Source organism: Hydra vulgaris, chromosome 08 (genome assembly GCF_038396675.1).
Source record: "Hydra vulgaris chromosome 08, alternate assembly HydraT2T_AEP".
NCBI lineage: Eukaryota > Metazoa > Cnidaria > Hydrozoa > Anthoathecata > Hydridae > Hydra > Hydra vulgaris.
In genome coordinates, this window is record NC_088927.1 from 20,010,001 (window position 1) to 20,034,189 (window position 24,189).

At 28.7% G+C, this 24,189-nt stretch overlaps 1 protein-coding gene across 2 annotated transcripts in view; it reads right to left on the reverse strand.

Moving 5' to 3' along the window:
• Window positions 1-24,189, reverse strand: part of LOC136083673 (TNF receptor-associated factor 5-like) — a 156,691-nt gene that overhangs the window by 122,090 nt on the left and 10,412 nt on the right. Inside the window, exon 4 of one of the 2 annotated variants that reach the window (XM_065803232.1) lies at window positions 11,767-11,931. The exons of the other annotated variant lie outside the window; for it this stretch is intronic. Coding sequence (XP_065659304.1) covers window positions 11,767-11,931 — 165 coding nt within the window. The remainder of the gene's footprint in view (window positions 1-11,766; window positions 11,932-24,189) is intronic. 2 annotated transcript variants of the gene reach the window in all.

Genomic DNA, 24,189 nt, shown 5'->3' on the forward strand with positions numbered 1-24,189 from the left:
AAAGAAAATGAAAAAATGTCCATCACTACAAAAGAAGATAATGAGATAGCTAATAATGCATCTCCATATCGATGTATAATTCATTTTGATGGCAAGACCTTGATAGAGCTAAACAAAGGAAAAGTATTAAGGAGGGATAGAACGGCTGTTTTAGTTAACATTAATGGAGAGACTTACCTACTTGGAGTACAACCGCTAGCATCATACACTGGTGAAGATCAGTTCTTAGGTGCAACAAATTTAATTAAGGAGTATCAACTTACGTCAAAAACGGAGGAGGATATGCTTTGATACAACGTCATCCAAGACTGGGACAAATAAAGGATCAGTTTCCAAAATATCTAAAGAACTAGATAAGTATCTTCTCCAAATAGCCTGTAGGCATCATGTGACTGAATTATGAATGTTTCATTTTTGGAAATTAGTGACCAATGACAAAAATAATGGACCTGATAATCCTCTTTTCAAAAAGTTAAAAGATATTTTTGAAGAACCTAATTTTTATTATAATCCAGTTTAACTGTTACGATTTGATTGGAATAAAGTTAAAAGCTCTCTTTTAAAAAAGGCAGCTAATAAGTCATTGACCTTTTGCAGAACTTATGTTGGTAAACCAGGTATTATAAGAGATGATAAAAGTGAGCTTGCAGAATTATTTGTCACTTGTTTATCCCCTTTTATATATAAAGTAAGAAAAACTGGTGTTATTCATCCATCAAGATTTTTAGGAAAAGCAATTTGTTATCTAAAGCTTCAACTTCTATTCAATCAACTTGCGTTTGTTCAAGAAAATGATAAGCTGGAAACTGAAATTAAGCTTATATTAGAATTTATTGTTTGCTTTTATGCAAAATGGTATCTACAATCTGAGGATGTCGTTAAAGCTTTGTTACTTGATCATAAGGCCATACATAAAATACATCTGTACAAGAATGTTTGTACAAACCCAATAGCTGTTGCTGCTGTATCAGAGTCTCAGTATAAGCATTGTTGGTATTTGGATTCAACCATGATATCTCTAGCTTTGCTAGATAATGCGTTAGAGGAGAAGGCAAAAATTGCAGCAGTTCTGTCATTTGTCTGTCATATGTCTAGCTCTGACTGCTATGAGCTGAGAACAAAGTAAAAGTTGATATCAAAGAAATTTATAAAATGGATACAAATATTGGTAAAAAACCACTATCTTTTTCTGTCTCAGTTAACAATTTTTTTTACCTGATTTTTGACATGATTGGACTTAAAAGGCAACGAGTTAAAGACTGGCTCTCACTTCCACCAAACTATTGACATACTCAGTCATGCTTCAAAAGTTTTCAAAAAAATGCTGAAACTTTGATTTTTGTAAATGACCATTCAGAACGGTCTATAGGTATGATAGGATAGTATATTCATAGATATTAATTGGGCTTGATAAGCAACGAGTTAAAGACTGGCTATCACTTCCACCAAACTATTGTCATACTCAATCATGCTTCAAAAGTTTTCAAAAAATGCTGAAACTTTGATTTTTGTAAATGACAATTCAGAACGGTTTATAGGTTTGATAGGATAGTATATTCATAGATATTGATTGGGTTTGATTAGCAACGAGTTAAAGACTGGCTATCACTTCCACCAAACTATTGTCATACTCAGTCATGCTTCAAAAATTTTCAAACAAAATGCTGAAACTTTGATTTTTGTGAATGACCATTCAGAACGGGCGATAGGTATGATGGGACAGTATATGTATAGATATTCCGATGAAACTGATAAACAGAACAGGTTGCTCACAGTAGACAAAGTTCGATCTGTATTTAGATCACCAAAACAAAAATCCAGTACAATTTCAAAAAGTAAATTTAATGATGGCCTTGGTGTGATACAGAAAAAGATAAAGAGATAAACTTGAAAACTTATTTTGATTGTCAATTGCTTTTTTTTTGTTATAAAATTTAAAATATACATTTATCTTTTTATTTACCCTTACTCATTTTGATTTTTCAGTATAAATAAATGGCAGCTTTTCAATATAGGTAACTGACGTTCTATCAAGCAAAGGTTTTTGAGGTGTAACAAAAAAATCATATATTTTTAAAGCAAAATATAAGTCTATATACATATAGTAAAAAAAAAAAATTCGAAAAAAAAAAACACTGCTCCCTCAAGATGCCAGAAAATGACCAGTTTTCAGTCATTTTTTCCCTAAATTATTGGCTTGAGGGGGTCAAAAGTGATCCAATAGCGCTCAAACTTTTTGAGGCTTATTATTTTTATATATTTGCCGCAAATTTAGGGGTATGGTTTTTTAGATTTAAAAACTTACATTTTTTAAAAAACTTTCATTTTTCACACAGGTTTTGTTCATTTTTCACTATGAAACTTTAGCAAAATAATAATTGAAACATGATGTCTACATTTATGCACACCAGTCCTATTTTATATTTTAATAAATTTAATATTTTAATAAAACTTTACATACACCATAAAGTATATGTTTAGTATAGTATATTATTTTTATTATAAAAATAAAATTTTAAAACACATTCCATGTGTCCATGCACGAAGAGGATATATACGTATATATATATATATGTATATACATATATATATATATATATATATATATATATATATATATATATATATATATATATATATATATATATATATATATATATATATAGATTTGTATATATATATATATATATATAGATATATAAATATATATATATATATATATATATATATATATATATATATATATATATATATATATATATATATATTTATATATATAGATTTGTATATACATATATATATATATATATATATATATATATATATATATATATATATATATATATATATATATATATATATATATACATATATATAGCTATATGTATATATAAATACAGTTAATTACAGATATCTTGACCCTTCAGATAGGAAAACGGTTCGACTCAACGAATGGTTGACTTAAATGATGTATGACTGCCTCCAATTTGCCTCCATTTGTGTTATGCGAGTGTATACGCGTTGATGTATGAAATTGATGTATAATGTATGTAAATTAAGTATGAATGAATGAAGTACATTAGGCACGGATCAGTTATGAGTTGTTTTTTTCCCACTATTGATCACCTAATATTCGCGTTCTCTTGTGAACAATGTGAAGTATAATATACGTGTAAAATGTACAAATGTACCTTACTTTAAAGATATTTTTATTTAGATGCAGTTTCCCGATAATCTTAAATAAAAAGACAAAATGTACAAAGATATAATTTAGACTGTTTGACGTTTGCACCATATTGATTGGATCGAGGAAAACGTGCATCAAATCAAAATGAGTCTGATGATAGAAAGCGATAAAAATACATATGAACTTAATATTGATGATGATGATAACGATATCATGAATTTGATATTGAAGTGACAATGAAGATAACGATGTTATATGAATTTGATATTGATGATGTAGATAACGATATCATGATTTTATCAAGATCGTTTTGAAAATAATTTTAATTTTATATAAGTTTTTGATTCTAAAAATGTATAAATTATTTTTTTGGTTTTATTTGCTTTTAATAATTGCTTTTCAATTTCTATAACTTAGTTACCTGCGTTAAAAAAAATGGTACAGGGCAGATTATTTGTAATACTATAACAACAGTTAGTATTACAATATAAAGTTAACTAATAATACTAATAATAATAAGTGAAAGCTGTACCAATTGAGAACAAGATGTGCAGTACAATAGCGTAAGATACTGTACTATGACAGCTATTATAAGTTCATGAAGAATTATTGTTTCTTTTCTTACTCACAACAACACAATATTTTACAAAAAAAATGTTTTTTCGGAATAAAAGAGTCACGGCGCAAAAATCTGTATTTTTAAGGTTTATAAACTCGTATAAAAATTGGTTGATTCAACGCTAAATCAACGTTAATATAACGTTGATTTTTGGTTTGTTTTTAACGTTGATCTAACGTTTAGTTTCAACGTTGATTTGCGTTTTCGTTTTAACCAAAATACAACCATAAATTTCAACGGTTTTTTAACCTTATTTCAACGATGATTGTGCTTGCTGGGACAGTCATAACATCTATTCAATTTGACAAATTTTGTTTGAAGCAAATAAAGCGAAAGTCAATACAAAAGTGTATCAAACACTGAAAAAAGTTGAGGTCAGTAACCAAAAGGTTCAGTGATAAATAAAAGCCTAATAAAACTAATCTGACATATGTTTTTGGTGGACCTTTAACAAGATTTTACTGAAAAAAAACTTTAAATGTGTTTTTTACAACTATTGATTTTCGTAATTCTAGGATAACTTGGGAACAAAATATCTTTACATTAAGTAATGATTTTTGACTGAAATTTTCAGGATATACTCAGTATATGAGATTCGGTTAACAAAATTCCTGCAACAAAATTTTAAAAATCCTGTTCAATTTATTTTAGTAAAGAAACTAGTGCCCACGATAAGTCAAATAACTAAGTGTTTTAAGCATATTTTCAATAATATGTTATTAAATTTAAAATAAGTCCTTAAATTAAAATTCCATCGGTCAACCGAAATCATACATAATTAGGGCATGCATTCCCGCAATAATTTTGCGCATGCGAGATCTTGCAAAAGCTACTGCGGGATTTGCGGGATTTTGAAATTGATGCTTTTAAACAAAAAAAGTCAATTCTTTTAACCCTACTATGCCGTCGCTAGTTGACTTGCACTTGTTACGTTGGGGCCCATACGGACCCCAAGTAAATAATTATGTTTTTAATAAAATAATTCGTTGTTTAAAAAGATTACTCAGAGTTTTATTCGGTTTTACCAAGAATAATACATTACTTTGTTATTAAAAAAAAAATCTAAACAAATATATATATATATATATATATATATATATATATATATATATATATTTTTTATTCTGTTTTACCAAAAATAATACATAACTTTGCTATTAAAAAAAAAAATCTAAACAATGTATATATATATATATATATATATATATATATATATATATATATATATATATATATATATATATATATATATATATATATATATATATATATAAATAAATGCATGTATGGTTTACTTTGCACGGTGTGTCACAAAGAACTTTGCAGCATACAAAATTGTTACATTTATCACAAGTACTTTGAACTTTTTTATCAAGTGATCTAACACAGAGCTTGCATCTACCTCGTTTTATTTTCACACTAATATTACTATTATATTTTGCTTTATTTTCATCATAGCTCCTTTTTGCGTTATTTTGTGGATCGTTGAATGACATAGAAGAACTTAATTCAACATTTTGTGATGAAATATTTGCAGACACCATTTGATCAAGAGTATCTACTCCACCCTTTGTTAAATTATAGTCCCGAATTATCTGTGGTTTTTTGTCAGGGCGATTCGATAACTCTGCATCACGATGATTGCTACTCAGCAGAATGACTGACTTTCCTTTCTTTAGGACATATGAGACTAAAGTTAATTGTTCTTGGTGACCAAACAATGAAGAGTAGACTTCTCGTGTTTGAGCAGGTAAAAATTATGTAGGAATTTATTTTTTATTTTTGCGCATCGTTCCAATTAGACTTAATTTTTTCTCCAAAAGTTCTTTTGCTAGTGTTACTGATGTGAAAGTTGTCCATTGTAACATTTCTTCCAGATCCTTTTATGACTTCAACTAAATCATGTACTACTCGTTGCCCTTGATTTCTTTCTGGTCCCTCCCCATGAATACGACCGGTATAAATTTGTGCATTCAAGACATAGCTGGTACTAGAATCACACAATAACCATAGCTTTAAGCCATATTTAGCTGGTTTGGATTTTATATATTGTCTAAAGGAACAACGTCCACGAAATGGAACCAGCTGTTCATTAACAGTAACATTTTCATATGGTCTAAAACTATTTGAAAGTGTTTGTACCCAAACGTCAAAGACCTCACGAATAGGTGCAAATTTGTCATTGTTGCGTTTTAATAATCGAGTTGCTTTGTCGTCAAATCTCAAAACTCTTGAAATGGTATGAAAACGCTCAAAACGAACGAAAAATCTGCCGGCCATCACTAATGTTCCATAGCTCCTCTGTAGCTTCACCTGCTGATCGGTAAACACCTGCTAAAAATAAAAGTCCAAGAAACCCATTTAGTTCATCCTCAGATATTGGTGCCCACTTTTCTTTAAAAACAATTTCACCTTCTTTGTTTGAATTAGTTAGAACTATCTTGAAGATCTTTGGGGTAAAAAAAAGTTGAAAAGCATCATTTATTAAATTTGTCATACGTATAGCATATGATGTTAATCCTGGTTTTAATTTCATGACATTTTGTGCTGCAAATTTTTTAGAATTGTTTAGTCTTTGTTTTTTCCATATTTTATTACTTTTTGGGCACTTATAAACATTTGTTGTACTGCTAACTTCCACTTCAGCTTCAACTATTCCATTAGTTTTACCTGGACTTATTTCCTCAGCTCTATCATTATGTATATTTCCTCTATTTAACACCTGATTTGCATAACTTATTCTCCTTTGACTATTTAAGCCATAAATGCTGCTAGTGCCTCTAACTCCACCACGAGTTCTACATCTTCTAGCTCCTACTGGTGTTAACCTATTCTCTGCTTTTGAAATTGCAGGAGTATCTACTTGAAAATCAGCATCATCTGATGACTCAGTATATTTTGAGCTATCTGTTGTTACTTCAACAACAGACAGCTCAGCTTCTTCCTCATCATCATCATCATCAGAAGTTAGCTCTTCTTCGCTTGATGGATCTCTATCAAGCGATGCAAACAATAGTTCCTGAGCCTGTTCAGCAGTGTATCTAATACAAACTCTTTTTTTATTTTCAGCCATAATTTTTAATATTTTTTATGAAATCTAAATTTATCTAATTTATCCAAAAATATCAAAGAAAAAGGTTGAGTCACAAATAAAAAAAATAAAAACAGTTTTTAAAAGCATAAGTTATGAAAAACAATTAAGTTTATAAGAAAACTATGTTGGGGTCCATATGGACCCCAACATCATTGATGTATATTTTGAAAATAACTAAAAAAAGGAAGCAATTTTCAAAAATTATTTTTTTGGTCTTTGTACACTTTGTGATATTTAACAGATACATAAAATTTTGAAAAAAAATACTAGCTACATAAATATATAATGCAAAAACAAACTACTCGTGGGGTCCGTTTGGACCCCAACATAATAGTAGGATTAAACAAAAAAGATATCAAATTAAAAGTGTTTAAAGTATTTGCGAAACAAATGCATTTAAAAATTTACTAGTCATACAATGCATGATGAAGTGTAAACTGAGAAACTTCTATACTATATGCAGATACGACGATACTGAGACAGGATTACTTGAAATGTTTTATTAACTGTTTGAGAAACGGTGTGTTATTTATTAAATAAGTAATACCAATTTATCAGAAACTGTCTGAGTTTGTCAACATTTTTATTTTTACTTCTAATATAAATATATATATATGTATATATATATATATATATATATATATATATATATATATATATATATATATATATATATATATATATATATATATATATATATATATATATATATAAACGTGAAATTGAAAACGTGCGTGCATAATAATAAAAAATATACTTTTAAAAACTACTTTTTAAAAAGACTTTAAAAATTATTTACATCAAGATTTTAAAACAAAAGTACCAACTAAGCATGTCGCAAATTAAAACTATATGGAATTATTTTAAAAAAAGTGATAAAAAAGAAAATGCAAAGTGCATGTTATGTTCGGCTAATTTAAAAATTAGTCAAAGATCAACTAAAGGGTTATTAATCCATTTAAAAACTAAACGTGGCACGGATTTAAAATCAAAAGTTTTACAACAAGACGGAGCTTCAACTTTAAAACAGCATGAATCAGTTGAACTAGAGCCTAAAATATACATCGACTGCGAAGACGAAGAAGTAATTCGATCGAAAAAGGTCGGAACAATTGGCACGTTTTTCGAAAAAGAAATTTCTATGGAAAAAATGGTATCGCGCATGGTTGCTAAAGATGGCTTTTAATAGTTTTTGCACATCTCCAGATTTGCGGCATTTTTTTTCAAAGAGTGGTTTCCGGCTCCCTACTTCACCTAATACTATAAGATCGATGGTAGCTAAATTCTCAGGTTCTGTAAAAGCCGATATAATGCAAAAAATCATACCACTAAAAAAGCAAAATCAAAAGTTTTCAATAACGTTTGACGAATGGACATCACAAAATAGTCAGAGATACTTAAACTTAAATGTACATAAGGCGAAACACTTTAATCTTGGATTGAATCGAATCCATGGATCGTGTAATGCAGAATATTGCGTCAAGTTGGTTGCAGGAAAGCTAAATAGCTTCGATATTGACCTCAGAAAAGACATTATCGCCATGACCACTGATGGAGCAAGTGTGATGGTGAAAGTCGGTAAAATGACATCTTGCTATCAACAACTATGATATGCTCATAGAATACAACTTGCAGTTGTTGATATCTTATACAAGAAAAACAACAGAGAAGTCAAAGAATCGTTTACTACATATGAATTGTGAAGAAGAAGATGAATATGGTAACACTGATGATGAAGTTATAAATAAAGAATATAGTTAGACAATAATTTTGAACCGACCATCTGCTAAATTGGTTAGCAATTACAAAGATCTCATGAAAAAAGTGAGAAAGATTGTAAAAATATTTAAAAACTCTCCTGTCAAAAGTGATCCATATTTACAGAAGTATATCCAACAAGAACACGGGAAAAAGCTTAAGTTGATTCTAGATTGTAAAACTAGGTGGAACAGTATGTTCGATATGTTAGAAAGACTTCATAGACTAAAAGTGTGTATTGAAAAAACCTTAATTGACGTTGGGTCAGAAATTAGTTTTACTCAAGAAGATTGGTCTTAAATCAATGACTTAATTATTTGCCTGGCACCATTAAAACTTGGTCTCGAACTATTATGCAGGAGAGAATCGAACCTTGTCACTGCGGAAAAAACTTTTCAAATAATGTTAGATAAATTACAAAAGCAATCATCACTTTTGAGCATTGTTTTAGCCGCGACACTTCGTGAGAGGTTTACACAACGTCGTAATAAGAATCTAAATGGACTACTAGTTTACTTTCAAAACCCTAAAAAATATAAACAAGAAATAATTAAAATATTGAAACACTTTTTCAATGCCAATAAGAACTGTTATGCGTCAAGAAATAAAAAAAATATTGATGAGTTTATACAATTGAAAGAAATCAAGACGAACAAAATGAATTCGAAGAAAAAGAAGCTGTAGATTCTATTAACAATTCCCAAATACTTACTCCTACATTTCTATCGCTGAAAAAAGAATTGAAAAATCAAATACAAAAAGACAAGAGCGGGACAGAAAATGTAAAGGAGATACCAAATTTAGATTTTTTAGACTTTGATAAATTATTGAAGGAAATGTCTGCCCATGAAAGTAACGGAGTAAGAGGCAAGTTTCTAGATATAGCGCATAGTTACTTGATGACCATACTATCAACAATCGTAGAGGCCGAGCAAGCTTTTTCAGCTGCTGGTTATATATGCAGTCGTTTGAGGAGTAAATTAAGTGATGATACTTTAAGTAGGGTCTGTTTCATAAGAGCGCATTTCTTACAACGATTTTTTTATATTTGATATTTTAAAAATCAAATAAAGCTAATAGACGTTCCACGTAAAGCTAAAAGATGTTCGACGTATTTTGGCTTATCTTTTTGTTCATTAAATGTTAAGAATTATATTGATTTACAAATGAATTGTGTTTGGTTTTATTTACGTCATCTTATCAATTTAATAAGTTGAGTATTTTTTTTTTTTGAAATACTTGAAAGAAAAATACAATTGTCGTTTTGCCTTTTACAATGTGCATTAGAAATCTACCAATCCCGCTTGGGATCCGCACAGAAATTAAAAATTTTCGCGCGGATCACACGGGATTGAAAAGTGTGTGGGATTGCAATCCCTAATTATAATGCATCAATATACAAAGTTTGAACGAGAGAAAATTTATTTAAGGAAAGATTCACAAAGTTTATTCAATTTAAGTCACAAGTTTATTCAATTTAAGGCATTTTTTAGCCACTTTTTCCGCCATTATGAATGTAAAAATAAAATTTAGAAAAAAATTTCATTTCAGATTTTCTTTAAAGTATAAATCTCACCAGAAAAATTAGTGTTTGGCTTGATTCCAATTTTTTATTAAAAAAGTACTTTTTAGTACCTTTAAATTTGTAAAAGAATTTTAACTAAATTTAATAAAATAAATTAATATTTAATAATAAATTTAATTTAAATTTAATGAAATAAATAAAAATAATTTTTTGTCAAAATACAAAAAATAGAAATAAGTTTATTTATTTATCTGTTTTTTTATCTAATAAAAAAAATAAAATATTTCCAAATGTTTTTTACAACACTAAATTACTGGTTAATATTTTTAATGTTATTTTTAATATTTTAATGTTTTAATGTTTGTTAATGTTAATTACTGGTTAATGTTTTTTACAACAATTAATTACTGGTTAATATAAATAATAGTTTCATTTCCGCATAAACTGATCTAAAAGACTGTTTAAATAAAACTAATCGAAAAAAGTTTTAGCGTAACATAAATTGCGAAACGCGTGCGTGAAATCTTGAATACGTACGTAAAATTCAATTAGTGTAACGCTTCTTAGCAAGGCCTAAATACTTATGCTAATTTATGCATTTTTGTTAATTGAATAACTTTATTTTTGCATTCATATATAGAAACACAAAAAAATTATTGTTTATAAATAGAATTCGCATTTCATTAGAGTTTTGTGGGTTTTGCATTTTGGAGTTTTGAAGTGGTGATAATCTAAAATTGACAACTCGCTTGGCGTTAACTGGAGGGTTACAACAAAATTACAAAAGCTTGGCTTTGAAAATATTAAAAGGTTTTAAAACCCCTCTAGATGTATCCTTAAAGTTTATATATTATACATCAATTCAATTTAAATTCAATTATATATATTCTGAAACAATAATTTGTAAAACTTCAACGACACTTACAAGTAGTACAAGTCCTAATTTAAAGTAAATACTTTGCAATAAAGATGACAATAATAATAGAACTAAGAATAATAACAATTATAGTATTGAAAAATAACAATAAATAGTGTAAGTAATAATAAAAAAGTGATAATAAATTTTACTATAAAATTATTAATTACGAAAATAGGTATAATAAGAGAGAGGTAATAATAAAAATAAATTACAAGATTTACATCTGAGGTTTTTAGAAATAATATCTTTCTGAAAAATAGCAAAAAAAAAACTGTTTTAAATTAGTAATTAACTCAATTGATTTTATTCGAAAAGGAAGACTGTTTCGAGATTTTCTTAATTACTTTTTTTAATGAAAGTAGTTAAGAAAAAATGATATTTATGTCTTCAATGTCAAAAGATGTTAGCAAAAAGAATGACCCTACCTTATTGAATTTATAGAAAAATATTATAATATTGTTGTCACAAACACAAAAATTTTTTCCTAGCAGACACTGAACGTCCGCAGAACGTCTTAAGGGCGTCCTACGGACTTGTTTCATCCTTAAGACTTGGTATAGACGTCTATGCCCGCTCATTTAATTTAAGTAAGTAAAGGTAATTCTATGTCATAATAAATAACAAACTAAAAACAGAATAAAAAAATATAAAATAATGGTTTTACTTGATTGTTACAAAAAATAATCTTTTGTTTGCAATATCGACAGGTAACCAAACGATAAATGCAATGCTTTTCCATGTGGTCACTTAGTTCTTTACGCCAAATTGTAGTAGAGCATTGTTCATTGAGGCATTTTACCTCTTCATATTCACAAGAGGTTAAATGGTTCTTAAAGAGAAAAGTTTATTTAAATTACTTTCAACTATATTAGAAAAACGTTTACTATTGAAGTTTTTTTTTATTGCTGCTTACTTTTGCTAATGCTACTTTTTTTAAAAGCGTTTTCTTCCAAATATATTTAGCATTTTCCACGTCTCTATGAAAATATCAAGGAGAAATTGCTCTGTAAAACTTTGGAACAAAACTCTTTTTAAAGAGTATTAAAATCTGATTTGAGCCGTGATAAATGGGTAACACAAGCTAAATTTCTTTAAAATATATCGATAATTCGAAGAAGGAGTGCAAGAAGCGAACTACAATATTTAAAGCCTTGCTTAAAATCTGAAATTACGCTTGAGCTTATGCATAGAGCAAACTTAAACTTAAGCCATACCGTAACTTTGGGTAACTTTGCGCAAAAATTTGAAGTTTTTTGCTTTGTGTTTCTAAAAACTGGCTTTAAACTTCTCCAATATTTGTAGTCTTACTAAAAACTTTTATTATTAGTTAGACTATAAATATTGTATTATTTTATTATTATTTTAACCATTTAAGAAGTATTTTTCTTGGGCGTCTTAATTATGTCCTAAATTAAAGGGTGTTTTGGTTAATTTTGCACAGCCTTATAAAATTAAAAACCATTAATATGAATTTTGATATTAAAACTCTCTTTATTATACTGTTTAGAGGAAATTCTAACTTGAAGATGATTAAAAATAAACAAAAAAATAAAATCAGGTTTACTATTATTTTGTTTTATAAAGAATTTAACATGATAAAAGAAACACAGCCGTATTTAAAACTAAAAAACACAAAGTTTCTTTTAATGTTGGCAATTATATATATTTTAAATAAAAAATAAAAGCTAACTAAACAAACTTCAAGAGGCCTTATGAAAGTCTAATTGAGCTACTTTGTAAAGTAATCTAGTTTAGGCTATTTCTTGAGACTTTTTAATGTAAAACAAATATTGTTCCATTCAAAAATCTCCTTTTGTGTCAGACGAGCATATTTTAACCATTGGCTTCACATAAGCACTGTTTACCTTGACATTTGTAATTTGTCTTGGAAAAAGTTTACATGTCTCAAATTTCCTGAGCTTGATTTCTCATTTTTATTCTTTTCGTTGACAAGTTTACTTTCAATGCTTCTCAATGATTTTAAGCTAAAACTATGATCATGGCACTCGTTCGGATCTCCTTCCGATTGAACTTTTGGCTTTATGCTATCCATGTTTTTGTTCTGTTTTTTTTTCAAAATTCTTATCAAATTTTTCTAAATCTTCTGTGCCAACACTTTTTCCTGCAGGAACAGAATACTTTTTATTTCGTTTTTAGTTTCTGCAGACTGCAAGATTTATTTTTTTTGTATAAAAATCCTAAAGCTGTCTTCTAAAATTTCTTTATCGTACAATTCTCTCTCTCTCTAAATTGTGCAAGAAGTTGATTGACGATTCTCTCTCTCTAATTGTGTGACAAGTTGATTGACAATTCTCTCTATCTAAATTGTGTGAGTATTTGATTGAAATTTACGGGATAAATATCACATTTTCAAAAACCTGATTTTCTGGGTATTTATACTCTGTCTTTGTAAAAATGAATTACCTTAAATCAGGCTCAGGAAAGACCTTAGATTCTTTTATCCATTACTAGATCCAAAGTCACTCAGGTGAATAGTACACTTCACAAAAACAGCCTCCTCAAATTTGGAAAAAAAGTATGGTTTACCAGGTTTTAAGTTGTGTTTTCCTTTCAATTTGTAACAATTCGTTTATCAAATATTGCCATATTTAGCAGCGGCTTGTTTTTGTGTAAGCTTTTTACATTTTACCTCTTTAAGACGTTTGGACAGGTCATTATTTGTATAGTCTTTACATTTTCTGGCTTAGTAACAACTTGACATCTGGAAATAACATGAATGTTATTTTTCCTAACCAAAAAAAAAAGAATGAAAACATTTAAAATATGTGTTAACTTATATGGCGCAAAGCTATCGTTATGATTTGAATGTTTAATAGCTTTTCAAATTCATTAATTTTTTTTTAATTTTTTTTTCAGAATTTTGTGAAGAAAACTTAGGGAATTCAGATGGAACACTATACAATGGAACAGCGATCAACAATTGGTGAACTTTATTTTGAAAATAAACGGTCGATTGTTTAGACCATTGTAAATTGTGTTTATCGCTGTTTTTTCAATATACGTACTGGACTTTCACACCACCAACAAAACGCCTGGTTACAAATCTTCGACAACATGGCACAGTAAAACACCTTCCATATAACGGAAGATCACGTACGGTCCACAGGAAAGCAAGTATCCAACAAGTTGTTGAAAGAGAGTTGTGCCGAACGTCTACTTTTGATGTTTGTAGACAGTCCAGGATGCCTATTTGTTGATGCTTTTGGACATTCCAGAAACATCAACAAAATAGCGTTTTGCACAATTGCGGCTATCGCGAAGGTCCGTTCAGAGGACCAACAACGGCTTGATTATGCCATTTCATTACAACAAAAAGCAGAAGAAAATCACAATTTCATTAATAATTTGAAAATAGGCGATGAAGCCCATTTCAAATTTAATGGTTTCGTAGACAAGCAAAATTGAAGGATATGGGCTACAGAGAATCCAAGGACTGTTTATCAGCAACAATTACACCCACCCATAATGGGTACTGTTTGGTTGGGTGTATCGTTTGAAAGGATCATTGGTCCATACTTTTTTGAAAATACACATGGCACCTCAGTTACGGTAATGGTAGTGAAAAAACAGTTGTGGTTTCAATAAGATGGAGCCACAGCCCACACTACAAGGGACACAACGGCTCTGATACACGACCTCTTTGGCAAAACCATTATTTCGCTTAGAAGAGGTTTCAACTACCCAACACGTTCACCAGATTTAACAGCACCAGATTGTTTTCTTTAGGGTTATTTTAAATATAGGGTATTTTTAAATAAGCCAGCCAGCATACCACAGCTAAAACAAAACAGATGCAATGAAATTCAAGTCAAAACACTGGAAATTTTACGAAAAGTTAAGCAAAATGAATTGGAAAGGGCACAAATGTGCGAAGCCAAAAATGGCTACTACTTGCAGGATATTTTTTTACACTTAAACCAAAAATATTTCCTTATAACATATTGTGTAACAAAACATCAATAATAATTAACTATTAAATAAAAAAGTTATTACACAATCAAACCATATCGTTAGTTTTGCGCCACCCTGTATAAACAGTTTACTTCAACTTTTAAAAGTATTGTTTTTAGATAATTGAAGACAGTTGTGGTTATTTTGCGCATCTTGCTAAGTTATCCCAATTTAGTCCAAATTTTAATTTTTTTACAAAATGGGTAATTTTTATTCACCTATACGGACAATCGGATTAAGGTGGTCCTATACTAAAAAAAACAAAAAAATCGATTTTTCAAAAATTGCATATTCTTGAAGCCCAAACATTCTTCATTCCAAACATAAATAGATCATTATAGTGAGTGAATTTAAAAATGCTCTAAAATAGCAAGTTTCACTGAGAGATTAAATAATTTTATTAGCAGCGGCCTTAGCAACCGGTTGTTTATATTGGAAAACAGGTGTTTTAGAGTGTTGCACCATTTACTTTTAGTTTTTGACACTGGTGCCAGTATTTGTTTCATCTTTATTTTCCTAAATAAGCCATGATTTTTAAGTATAATTAATATGTTTGCATATATTACTTATTGAAAAATCAGCCTTGTGTTATCATTTATTTGCCTCGTGCTTGTTTTTATTATGGGAAAAAATAAATGTGATTTAAATTTAAGAAGGAAAGCAGGTGGTAACAGGATTTAAAAAAAAAAAACACTTCAGAGGAAATCAATTTTCCTCAGCATCAACAGTCATCATCAATTTAATATCTAAATCGGAAATCACAAAAAATCAATACAATCAAAAATCTTGACATCAACATCTTCAAAAAAGTTATCACATAGCAGTAAAAATAGTAATGTAAAAATTAATGATTCAAATAAATTGCCTTCATGATTTATACTTATTGACAGACATTTTAAAATCAATTGTTACTTTCATTTGATTGGACATTGTCCTCAATGCCATAATAATTCAATTCAAATCTCAACTGATTTATCAAAAAAGATAGGCTTGGCTGTGTTTTTAAACATTTCTTGAACAACATCTTTGTGCAATTGAAAACAGTCTTTTTATTCCAGCAAAGAGATTGGAAGTTTTCAGTTGTTTATTATATGTATGCACATTCACCTTACCAAAAGAATTCATATTAGTTGACTGGTTCTCAAAATAAGGTCTAGGTTCTAATATAAAAACCTTTTTTTATTTTTTTATTTCGAAAATAATATTAATAAAAATATATATTTTAACTTTTTTCTAAAAAATGGAAACAATAAAGAAATAGCAAATGGTAAACAGTAAGATATCGAATCCAAATCTCTTTATGTGTTAAAATGTCCACAAAGACAACTTCTTCCAAATGTTGACATTGCAATTTTATCAGTTTATTATTAGTATAAAACAAAAATTAAAGTAAGAAAGCTTTTTTCGACAAGTTTTACCCAGTTCTTGTTTTGCTTCCAAGATTCAAAAAGTTTGGGAATAACCGAGACTTCGTTCAAAGTTTTTATTATCCAGATATTCAATTAAACAAAGATTTTTAAAAGCTCACAATCGATACAAATATATTATTAAAAAGACTTTTAGGAACTGATATAACTCACAAAACTCAAAAAAAAATTTGAAGATAAATCCCACAAGCTCTTTTATTTTTCAAATAACAATTTAAAAAGTTTTTGGTTGAAAAATACTTATAATGCAATTATAAGTATATATATATATATATATATATATATATATATATATATATATATATATATATATATATATATATATATATATATATATATATATATTAGGCAATAATATAAATATTTATTGCTTAAAAGGAGTAACAGTGCTGAAAAAGATAAAATTATTACATTCTTAATGATAAGAAATCTAAACGAATTGGCTTCCTGGCTTCGGTGCAATATGAGCATTATATCAGTAGAGGTCAGGAGAGAGGAACTTAAAGAAACCTAAAAAGCAGAGGTACCCTAGTAGCAAGCATTATTTATTACATTGTTACATTGCTCCGGTATAGTTTAGATTGGCTAATATTGGCCAAGATTCGCGTACTTACTTGGTGTAGTTAAGGCGATTTACAAATTATTTGAATTCTTTTATTTGGAATTAGCATGATTTTTTTCAACGTATTATGTCCAAACAAGAGCTACAGATGTTATAATTTTTTTTTGCGTCAGGTTTTCTAAGTATTTAAAGAAATTTTTCTTTTTTATATAATTTTCAAAACATTTTTACTACCCCTTATAGTGAATCTAAAAAACAACTTTTTGGAGTCTAGATAACTTTCGCTCATTGGCGTTAACATGAACTTAGTTAAAATCTTTTGAAAAAGTGCCTTTATCCATTTTAGATCCTAGTTCTAATCAGTTCTGACGTGTATTAACTATATATAGTTTTCAAAATACAATATTTGATCGTATTGTTAAACTATTATGCTCGTTTCACCGAAAAAGCGTATTTATTTAAAATCTTATTTAAATTTGGACAAGGGATTGTGATTTTAAGATGATTTTATATTTATATTTTATGATACTGCAAAATTTATCATTTTGACTTTTTTTGTCTTTTCATAATTGGCAGACCTAATCTTTTAACGGAAATATGTCGAAGTCAACAAAATATCATACAGGCGGTATAATATTTAAAAATTGCCTTAACTACACCGAGTAATTAATATCTTTCAAAAAATAATATAACATTACATTTTTATCGCAATTTTACAATTTTTTATTGCTGTTTTTTTTAAAACAAAAACGTAGATTAGTGCTAATATATATTTAAAATGTTATCTCTTTTTTATTTGTTTATCAAATTTCCAATGATAATTTTACCCCTCATGATGTAACTTTAACATATGCAGCATAAAACATACTACTGTCTATGCTACCTAATATAAGGGTAACATTGACAGTTATTCGCCAAAAACAAAATTAGTTATTGCCCATAATAAATAGGCATGTTAGGATGCATATATTTCGATCATAACGAAATTGTATTCATAAAACCGACCGTACCAATACATCAGATGTCTAAAGATCTAAAGATATATTGATAATCTAAATTATATTACAAGTAACAAATCGTCATTTAAGATCCTTCATCTCAACATTACTTCTCTCACAAAAAACTTTGATCTTTTTAAAAATTTACTATTATCTACAAAAATTGAATTTGACATAATTGGAATAATTGAATCTAGACTATTAAAAATCGAGCTCCTTTTACTAACATCTCTTTTAATGGGTTTTGGTATGAACAAATGCCAACTGAATCTCATGTTGTAGGTGCACTATTGTATATCAATAAAAAATTTGCATATAAACCAAAAATTGATTTGATTATATATAAATCAAACGAACTAGAATCCATTTTTGTTGAAATAGTAAACACAAAAAATCTAATAACATCATTGGCTGTGTATACAGACATCCAACCATGTCGTTGGATGACTTGAATGCATCCTATATCAATCCTTAACTAATATATCTGTCTAAAGAAATCAAAACTGTATTTACTCTTGGAGACTTTAACTTTATTACTTTATATAAATTTTATTAAAAAAATCAGTCCTTATCTGCAATACAGATTGACCTATGGAGTTGCATCTATTTGTAACCAATTGCTTTTACTCTTCCATAATATCATATTTTAACAAGAATATCACATCATGGAAACCCGTCTAAGATATACACTTGTGAGAAACCATTAAACTTTTATTATAACCAATTATATTACATTTGTTTTTTTATTTATTTTAAATGAACTTCCTTGAATTGGATGGAGATTATTAAAGAGTATGTTTGTTATACTCAATGTATAAAAGGAAAAAAAGGTCATTATAGGTAAGGCACAGTTTTTGTATTCTAGATCCCATTCCCTTTTAATAAACAAACATTTCAGTAAAAGCTTATTATTTTACAATAATAGTACGTGAAATACGTTGTATTCTTTCAATATGAAATCGCTACTTACAAAAGTATTCAAGAAAGAGTTGGCAGCTTTCTGGCCACGGCCATTGAAAGGGATGAAGAAAAAAAAATAGAACCATAACTTAGCAACGCCCAATATTAGGCAATGAAATAAGTGTCAGTTTAATACAGTAGTTTATAAATATATATATATATATATATATATATATATATATATATATATATATATATATATATATATATATATATATATATATATATATATATATATATATTATATATATATATATATATATATATATATATATATATATATATATATATATATATATATATATATATATATATATATATATATATATATATATATATATATATATGTATCAGTGGCGTAACTAGAGGGAGCACAACCCCGCAAGGCGGGAGGGCCCCGGAGCTTAGAGGGCCCCGCGGAGATTTTTGACGTATTCTTAAATAAAAAACAAATTATTTTTCTATAATAGGAACTCTATTTTAGAATTTAATTTCAATAGAAATTCTATTAAAGATTTAGTTTTAACAGAAGTTCTATTGGAGAATTAAATTTCAATAGAGATTCTGTTACAGAATTTAATTTCAATAGCGAATCCATTATAGTATTTCTATTGAATATTAGTGAACATTAGTGAATATTAACGTTGTCTATTATAGAAATACCGCTGATAGAATTTAGTACTTTCGTATTTGTCGATAAAGTTAGGTGATTTTGAAGTGGAAAATCAAGTATAAATTATTAAATATTATTATATTTAGAAGGTAAGTGCTTTTCTTTTTATATGCATTCATGCAAAGCAGTAAAAATCATAGAATTATAATTTTCATTACAATAAATTAAGTTATCAAAATGTTTAGCTAATAGGTAATAAACTAGTTATATTTATAATATTGGTAATATTTTTTAACTGCTTGTTAAAAAAAACTTGCAATTTTATTCTAGCGATTTAAAATTTGATTTAAAATTACATTTTTTAATTTAAAATTTTTAAATTGAAAAATGTATATAAACGCGATACAGGTAGAACAATGATTTTGTGTTGAGTACGCACTAGGTTTTGTTATAGTACGAGGATAGTACGAATTAACAAAGAAACACAAATTATGTGTACATATCTGATATAAAATTAAAAGGGCGGAGTCAAAATACGAACTAAAGAATAAATACAAATTAAGTTTATTATTTATTCAAAAATATTTAGCTATATGTTTTAATCTATGGGGTTAAAACATAGATATAAATGTTCTAATAAAATATTTTTCTTACAATAGCATGGACTTAAAAAGAACTTATATGAGTGGAGCCAGAAAAAAGAAAATTAAAAAAGGAGACTGATGATAGATTACGTAACAATAAAAAGATATCCTTATTTTTTTCATCAGTAGAACAGAAACCTAGTGAAGTAGTTGTAGATAAAAAATATCATGATATGTCGAATACTCAATATCAAATATGTCGTTACTAGTACTTCTCAAGCAACCCAACAAGAAAAAATATTATCTGTTTCAATTAACTTAGAACACAATAAAATTTCGAAAGATCGTAATGAATCTCGTTATAAAAGTAATGCAGATATTTTTGCAAATACTAACAATCTTACCACTGCAATGCAAGTTGAAGAAACAGATCCAGAACCGAATATATTTCAGTAATTAAACACGTTAACAACAGATATGGGGTATTTTAAAGGAAAATTTTTTGATGATCACACAAAAAGATTTATTATTTCCCCTGAAAGATGTAAACCATTTGAAATTTTTTTAAGATATTCAAAAAGAGTAGAACAAACTGAAGCTCTAAAATTAAGGGACAAAATATCAAACTTTAAATTTGTTTTTATTAGCGTCATTATGTATCACATATTAACGAATGTAAACTATACTGCGTTAAGAAAGTATAGCTATTATGAAAATAAAAATTCTGCCATAGAAATAAGTGAGGTAAAGTTAGTTTTTGTTATAAAGTATGCATCTCTTAAACATAATTTCAATGTTCGTTCTTTTTTATAATCATTTTGAGAAAAGATTCTTTATTATTTCTCAAATTTATAAAATAAATATTTTTTATATACTTAATCGTGTTATATTAACTCAATATAACAATCAAATGGTGGATATATCATTTGTAAATATATATTAAAAAAATTTAAAGTAGGAGGGCCCCTTTACACTTTTGGTGGGGGGGGGGGCCTAAATTTATAGTTAAGCCACTGATATGTATGTATATATATATATATATATATATATATATATATATATATATATATAATAATAATAATAATGATAAGCTGCGGCGAACAATAAAATGTCGCTTGAAAGGGGTAGCAACCCTTTAGCTCTTTGCCAGTAGACAATGAGCTGTAGCAGCAATTCGGTACATTAACTTAAATACTAGTGTTGGCTACAGTGTTTGTCTAAACGATTTTTAAATTCATTGAGATGACGAGAGTCAATTACAGTTTGTGGGAGTGAATTCCATCGGTTTACTACTCTGTTAGGGAAGAAATTGAGTCTAGTTGAAACAGCACGCATATTGTTATTGAGGTCAGAAGCATTAAAAAACTCTTTGCATTGGCGGTGAGAGTGTCCTCTAGTTATTCGCACAGATGGATAGCCGATTTGTGGGTTAATCCAATAAATATTTTCTAAATTATTTATAAAATTGAAGTTGTAGATTAAATCACCTCGATTGCGTCTTTCATTTAGTGAGGTAAGATGAAGGTGTGCTAATCTGGCTTCACTGGATAAGGCTTTGAGAGATGGAGTTGCTTTGGTGGCACGATTTTGGACTTTTTCAATTTTTTTAACGTTGTGTGCAGAAAGATAATTCCACACAGGAGCAGCATACTCAAGGTGAGGTCTGACCAGCGATGTGTAGAGCCTCTTCCAAACTTGTGCATTTTTATAAATAAATGATTTCTTTAGTTGACCGAGAACAGAGTTAGCTTTTGATGATATTATTTCAACGTGTGTATCCCATTTGAGGTTGTGTGAAATGCAAATCCCAAGATCTTTTTCACTGTACGAGGAGTCAAGAAGCTGCTTCCCTTGCTGAGTCAAGATATAGTATTGGTGGTTAAGATTTTTGCTTTTGTTAAAGTGTAAGATAAGGCACTTTTTGTAATTAAGTCGTAAGCGCCAGGTTAGAGTCCAAGACACAATGTGATTTATATCCATCTGGAGCAGAGCTGGGCTCTCAGGTGTAGAATTTGTGGAAATAACTTTACTGTCATCAGCGTATAACTTCATTGGATTGCTAACTAGGTCTGTTATGTCATTAATGTATAAGATGAATAAAAGTGGTCCTAGAACAGATCCTTGAGGGACACCACTGGTGACTGGTAACGACTCTGAAATGGTGGAACCCATGACAACTCGTTGTGTTCTTTTAGAAAGAAAAGAATTTATCCAATTAAGAAGCATATTAGAGATACCATAACCAGAAAGTTTGTGGAGCATAAGATCATGAGGAGGTGTGTCAAACGCTTTTTCATAATCTAAATATAAAACATCTACACTATAGCCTTTTGCCATTGAGTGTGAGATCTGATCGATAGTTTCCAATAAATTGGTAATGCATGATTTTTTTGGAACAAACCCGTGCTGATTTTGAGATAAAAGATTATTTGCACTTAGATACTCGGTTAAACAATCTTTTACAATACGCTCTAGGATTTTGCAGCAGGCAGAAGTTAGGGAAATCGGTCTGTAGTTTGATGCATCAAGTTTAGATCCTTTCTTGTGAAGCGGTGTTATGTTAGCTTCCAGCCACGCGGCTGGGACTCGACCTTCACAAATAGATTTTATAAATATGTAGGTAATGGGCACGTTCAGAGATGAAGAACATTTGTTAAGGACGTGTGGGTGAATGCCGTCTATGCCTGCTGGTTTATGCAAGTTTAGGTTTGAAAGTAACACTTGTATGTAGTTCTCATTAAGTCTATTTAAGACTGACGTCTCATCAATCACGGAAAATGTGCGCTTTTCGAATGTTGGCAGCGATTGACTCAAATTTAAAGGAGTAAAAACAGATGAAAAGTAATTGTTAAGGATCGTAGCTATATGGCTTTCATTAGAAGTAATGTTTCCATTTGACTCATTCATAGACCTTATTTGATTTTTAACTTTAAGTTTCATGTTTATATACCTATATATAAGTTTTGGATTTGTCTTGGCTTTTTCGGATATAGATTTTTCATATTGAGCAATAGAATGAGTTAGAGTTTGTTTTACTTTATTACAGCTAATATTGTATAGTTTAGTGTCCAGACGCCAGTTTGGGTTTTTGCTTCTATAATAAAGTTTTTTTTTGTTTTTTATAGCAGAGATTACTTCTTTTGTGATCCAAGGTGTGTGTAAAGCAGAATAATTCGATTTGATTGCTGGTATTTGAAGATTACACCCTTCAATATAGATAGATTGGAATACATTATAACATTCATTAATATTTAAATTTTTAAAACGATTAACCCAGTCAATATCTTTGAAATACATGTTTAGTTTATCGAAATTGCCATTTTTAAAATCTTGTCGAGATGAAGAAAACCGATTTCTAGGAGGGGTTGACGATTCTACAGCGAAATTCCAAGTTAGAATTAAATGAGCTCGTCCTTTTTTAGTGCACCCCAGTTGAGAATGTCTTTCAAGAGAAAATATACGTTGAGATGACTCCGTTAAAATAAGATCTAGAGTGCTGGATGGACCTAATATAGAGTTTAATTGAAAAGTATAAAAATTGACATGCTGTGTTAAATGATTTGAATCAAATGTTTTAATAAAGTCTTCAGCTAGTGAGTTTGTGGTAATTGCTGTGTTGTTATGCCATGTGGTATGGTCAAGGTTAAAATCTCCTGCGATAAGAAGACCAGAGTAGTGTTTTTTTTCGACTAAATTAGATGCAAAATTTATAGAGGCTTTAATCTGATTATTTACAAAGTTATTGCTGAGGGGTGAACGGTATATACAACCAACTAGAACTTTTTCAGTTCCAAGAATAACTGAGCACCAAACTTGTTCAGAGTCATTGTTGAGTTCAAGATATGTTACTTCATGGCTTATTAGTGTATCAGATATATAAATGCAGACTCCACCATGAAGATTAATTGTGCGATCATGCCTATATGCGATATAATTAGTGAGGTTAATAATAGAGTTTTCATTAAACCATG